We start from the raw sequence: 5,421 nt of genomic DNA on the forward strand, positions 1-5,421 counted from the left end.
GCCGCTCTAGACGTTACACTATAGATTACCAAAAGACCGCCTACACACAAATGAAATTAATGCTGTTGTAGATTTAGAATACATTGTGTTGTGTTTTATGGCACGTAGGCAACTAAGGCGCCAAGCACACAATTTAGGCTGTAGTATGCAGACTCTATATAGTTAAAAGGAAATTAAGGGAATTAGACACACCGGGGAATGTCAAGTGACTTCACCTGAGCCGAGGGCCCTCTCAGGATCCCGTGCAAAGGGAACGAACGTTTTATTTGAATGCGTGGGTCTCAAAATGAGTAGATTTGTGCCCACCTAAATGAACCCCCCCCCCTTCCCCCTAAAAAAAATCAATCTGGTAAGAACGTTTAGTATATTTGGAAATACGATTAATAAGTATCGCGAGTGAGGCGGACGATTTGGGAAGAGAGTGCGCAAAATTAAGTTTTTGAAGGAAAGAATCAGCTAATCGGACCTCAGCGGTATTCTTGTGGTGGACAAGTCGCTTCCTTGTAGCAGGCAAGGGCCATGTTACCACCGGCCGACCTCTCCACCTTTCCCTCATTAAAATTCCTTTCTCTCTCTAAGTCGCTTCCTTGGCAGCTTAGGCATTAAGCTTATTTCGTGGCCATTTTTTGTCACATCTGTTTCCTGCTAGAAAAACTAGGACGGGGAGGCTTGCCTTGTGATTACTAATTGCTGGAAAATCCTGTGTAGCCATTTTCTTTAGGTGGCAGCGCACATTTGAATCATCTGCCGCCTTTGATCACGCTCATGAAAAACTGTGAAACCATCTGGACCCTCCACTGCTACCGGTGTTCGCTTTGTCACTGGGCTGTTTCGGTACGGTCAACATAGCATCCTCAGGGAGTTTCAGGAGAAATACCTTCATTAAAATATGAGCTCTGGAGCGCTCAAAGAGCAGACGACTAATAAATCTTAAAAAGGCGCCAATCCAGACTCATGCAATCTGTCGATGAAAAACAGTTACTAGAAAAATGTATAAGAGGCTAAGATATTGCGCGTGGTAGTTCAATGAATCTGACGCGGGCTAGAAATGGCACTCATGCCGGGTAACCTGCTACGATGATTAAGAACTAGCATTTGTCACGTTGGTTTGTATGAGTTGGTCAAGCTTTCCTCCCTGGTAGTGTCGACATCTTAGTAATAGTGTGACGCAAACTGTTTCAAGCAACGAACAGCCCATTCATGATTAAGGTGGAAATGCAAACTGCACGATGAAAATTACGACACGTATCAGAACCGCAATGTTCATGTAGCTTTTATTAATGCATGTGAAATGCAAACAAAAACAGCATGTGAACTCGTTAGAAGAGCCATGCACAGGTGCCGCACATAGTCGACGGCAGACAACCTGAGCAAAAGAATCTGGTCGCATGTCTTGTAATATCTGTCACCGGCTGACTTAGGCTTCATGGAAAAGCGCTGTGACCTGCCTCATCGCGTTCTGCTTTTCACTCTTGCCGCAACAACGATGAAAAATAATTCGCCCAAAAACGTGTGGCTCCAAGTCCGTGGTTGCGCGCGTTCCAGAGGATGGTGGTGAGAAAGTTTCCACTGTAACTTTTCAAGTCCTGTGACTGCGGATTGACAGCGTTTCTTTTGTGGAGTAGGTGCAGAACAATCGAGAAATATGAACAGTAGTTAAAAGGGCAAGCAAGGCATTGCTGGTCATGAAAAAAAAAACGCGCTGTACGGCGTCTACTTCGGTCACCTCAGAAGTGGGTGCCAGAGGAAATGTTTGTTTCTCGTGGCCAAAGATGTTTATGCATCACCCGAAGTTCCGCAGTGTACGAAGCACATTTGTGTTGCATGGTCAACTAGCGGCCATCTAGGTGGCATTGTCAGCAAGGAAATCACCGCCAAGGTCCCACAAACAACCACTACTTCGTTGCCAGAGGAGCCTCATGTGGAAGTAGGTATCGTAGACGTGCTCTTCAAAAATAGCACAAAACACACATTATCAAGGGACTAGATGCTTTGGGAGCAGAGCTCGCATTCTTGCCTCTTCGAAAACAATGAGGAACACATTGACATTAACGGATCAACCCCTGAACCTTCTTCTTCCGACGTGTAAACTTCAGAATGTTTGAATGACCGCCGCCTCCATCCGCAATGGTCATTTTAGAAGCGGCCTCACGATATTGGAGGTGAAGTTGTTCTTATCTACTCGTAAACAGTTCCTCGTGTACGCGTTCTTCGAAGTCGGCGAGCAGGTCAACGACTCGGTCGAAGAGGCGGTCGCACTGCGTCCGCCACCGCAAGGAGGCGCGCCGGTGGACATCATGGGCGCTAGGGTGCGCAGCCTGTGCCGTCAGGTCGAGGAAGGCGGAGTGCCTCTGGCATAGCTTGAGACAGCTGCACAGGGATGTCGTTGCGCCGTTGACGAACAGGTTGTACAGCGCCACCTGCAGGCCTGTCGCAGCCGGTGGAGGCTCGAGGCCCGACGCCAGCGCCACCGCCTCCACCTGCACCGCGGCGATGGCCTGCGAGTTCGGCAGCGCAGCTTCTGTGACACATGTCTTCAAGAAATTGTAATCTACAGTTTCTAAGTCGCAGCATCGCCTCCAACGCGGTTAGGGGAATCCTTCTAACCCTTAATTATAAATGCGGTCCACCAAGGAGGATCGCCCTCAACACTTAACTCGATTTCGTCTTCGAGTCCATTTGAAGAAAAAAACTACACTTAGTGACATCTTTCTTTTCTTCCATTGATTCCTTTTAGCCTCGAGAAACTGAAGACTGGCCCACACGAGGTTACCATCATCGACTAACAAGTGTGCGTCTATAGTGCAATTTTAAACCAAGCCACATTCTACCTAGCCTGCTCACAGAAAGAGTCATCTTGAACATCACCATACTGGGTTACTTGAGGCTGTTCTACACTCAATAAAGATCGCCACCAGCGACGACAGTCTTTTTCAGCACATTCACGATTTCACTAATGGATGTCGTCTTGAGTAAGGTACCCTGGTGTCTTGTTGGTATCTCAAGGTGAATGCATTCAAAGCTCTTCCTTGATCCCAGAGAGAGAGAGACTTTAATGAATACAGGAGAGGTCTGCCAGGTTATTAGCCTAGCATGCTACTCCAGGTGAGGGTGAAAGAATAGAAAAACAGGGTGAAAAGGAGAGGAAAAGAGAGAAAAAAAAGGGTGAAAGGTGACATGAAGCATACTCAAAGCACACGCACTCATAAACACACATTATTATTAAAGGATGTCCACCAAACTCGTGCACTTAAGAAATACTAATATTGTTTTTAGCCCTCACGCAGCCCAAGCCGCATTACTCCAGGGCGGACAAAGTAACGCCTTATAAGATGCATGAGAGGCCACCTGCCTTGGCGAGCGTGAGGAAGACGTCGGCGACGAGGGTCTTCGTAGCGGCCGCCTGGGCCCTATAGTCCATGAGCAGCATGCCGACCCTGACGTCTGCGGCCGCGCCCGGCGTTCCGAAGGCGGCGGCCGACTGCAGAGACTCGAGCAGCGCGTCGAAGAGGCCCGTGGTGTCGCACCAGGCCACGCCCACGGCTTCGGCCAGCAGGCTGAGGAAGTGGGCACTACGCAGGACGTGCAGGCCATGCAGGCTTCGCGCCAGCGTGGCCCCGCCGCCCGCAGCAGAGGGCATGCTCTGCGGCCCCCCGGAGCTGCTGCTGCCGCCGACGCGCTTCTAATGATGCCGATGCCGATGCGGCCATTCCTCTATGCGGCTCAGGATTACGCCCCTCAAAATCAGGCCATGAAAAGAAGAAGATTCTTCAAGATTTTTTATGTGCTGTTGCTATCCATGGCGGTCGTGCGTTGGTAGCCTGGGATTGAGTTTCCGCATCACTACACGTTGGCACTGTTTACAAAAGAGCAAAGAAGAATGCGCAAAAGCCATATTTGTGGCTTACGTGAATTGCCGTCATTGTGACGTTCTATATGCAATTCAGCGTTGCTTCGTGAATTGCAAAGGTAAAATTATGTTCCGGGATGATTTGCAGTGGACCTTGAAGAAGCGAAATAATTTGATTTCTTATAGCACACGATACCTGACTACACTGCAATACTCTGTGGAATTTTTTTCGCTTAATCGGACGCATTGTAACAATTGTCATATTTAGACATGTTTTCTTCGCCTAGGAAGCTGTGAAGCGAGATTTTTGTTGAGTCTTTTTTTTCTAATGATAGTAATATTATTAAGTTTTAATTCACCACCAAAGAGTATTACCGTAGAGTTCCGACCAACGTTAGTAGATTACTTTTTACTAGATCACCAGGTTATCAAGTACCGTTGGTTCCGACAGACGTCATGGTTTTCGACTGCATTGTCGGATGCGATAGCGATGCCGTTGACTAAAAGCACCTCCCGATGAGGACATGGCGCGGACCGCCAGAAACGATGTGAACAGTTACGGGCAACACTTGGTGTGGCCAGCAGGTTTCTGTGCCTCCAGCATCAAACTGTAATGTATTGCTCAAGTAAGCAACACTCGTTTCAAAGTACACGAAAACTGATGAAACACGTGGTCAAAGGGAGGAGCCACAAGCGAGCTCATATAAGGAAGAAGAAGAAGGTGGTCAGTCGTCGAAGAGCCATGGAAAGCAGCATTGCATCCCCGAAGTCTACAAAGCCTTCGAGGACCGTGAAGTCTACCAGGCCGCATAAATCCTCGAGATCGAACAAGCAAACCAGGAAGGGAAAGTCAGAGCAGGCCATTGAAGATAATGACGTCCAGTCGAAGCGGTCCGAGAAGTCGACCAACACACCAAAACGGACTGGCTCTCCTCGGTTACACAAAGCTCTACCTGCCAACCCAGAAGATAGGAAAGCAGCTGCTGAACATGCTGGGCAGCTATCTCCTACCAGCCTGAGATCCCGTGAGCAGAAAAGTGGGACATCAACCGCGGCAGCCACGAGTCCAATGAAGACTCCGGGAGGATCCAAATCACCCCGAAAGCTGCAACCTCCGCCTGCAGGATCCTTGAACTGCGCTCAGCCCGAGAGCTCACTGTTGTCGCCAGGAGCTGTTCCTGAAGTGCCTCCTGGGCGTGCCGACGCAAAGATTGACAGAGAATCAAGTCCTGCAGGCGAAGAACGCCAATTAATTGAATACGAAAAGACGGACAGGGATAAACCAGAAATGCGAGAGTTGTTAGACGAAAGAAGCCACCAGGCAGCGCATGGGGAAACTCAGGATCAACTCTACAGGGTAACCGACAACAAAAGCAAGACCAGTCCTGCTGAAAGCAATGCTTTGCATCAGGTACGTAACCATCGTAGTTCTGCTTATTTTCTTTTTGGAGTCTAAGGAAGGAGCTTTAAGTTCAGATTCAAATGGATACTTCGGGGCAGTCTTTGATGTTGCCGTCCGTTTCCGGACGCTATAGAGTGCCGTGGAGTTTCGTTCCTGTGCAGATAAATCA

The 5,421-nt window shown here is 48.6% G+C and overlaps 1 protein-coding gene across 1 annotated transcript; it reads right to left on the bottom strand.

Moving 5' to 3' along the window:
• Positions 1-2,174: 2,174 nt before the first annotated feature.
• On the bottom strand, positions 2,175-3,640 carry LOC149366453 (uncharacterized). Its single transcript, XM_089570869.1, has 2 exons — positions 3,353-3,640; positions 2,175-2,498 (listed from the first exon to the last, which is right to left on the bottom strand). Exons 1-2 carry the CDS (start codon positions 3,638-3,640, stop codon positions 2,175-2,177), a joined length of 612 nt encoding a protein of 203 aa, XP_089426995.1.
• Positions 3,641-5,421: the final 1,781 nt, after the last annotated feature.

This window comes from Amblyomma mixtum, chromosome 1 (assembly GCF_055824585.1).
Source record: "Amblyomma mixtum isolate Tamu chromosome 1, ASM5582458v1, whole genome shotgun sequence".
Taxonomy (NCBI): Eukaryota; Metazoa; Arthropoda; class Arachnida; order Ixodida; family Ixodidae; genus Amblyomma; species Amblyomma mixtum.

Bases quoted from the DNA above. Each gene is read 5' to 3' on its own strand.
- LOC149366453 (XM_089570869.1), bottom strand. From the start codon at position 3,640: ATGCCCTCTGCTGCGGGCGGCGGGGCCACGCTGGCGCGAAGCCTGCAT. The intron at 2,499-3,352 runs GCAGGTGGCCTC...CCGAACTCGCAG, and splicing joins TCTTCCTCACGCTCGCCAAG to GCCATCGCCGCGGTGCAGGT.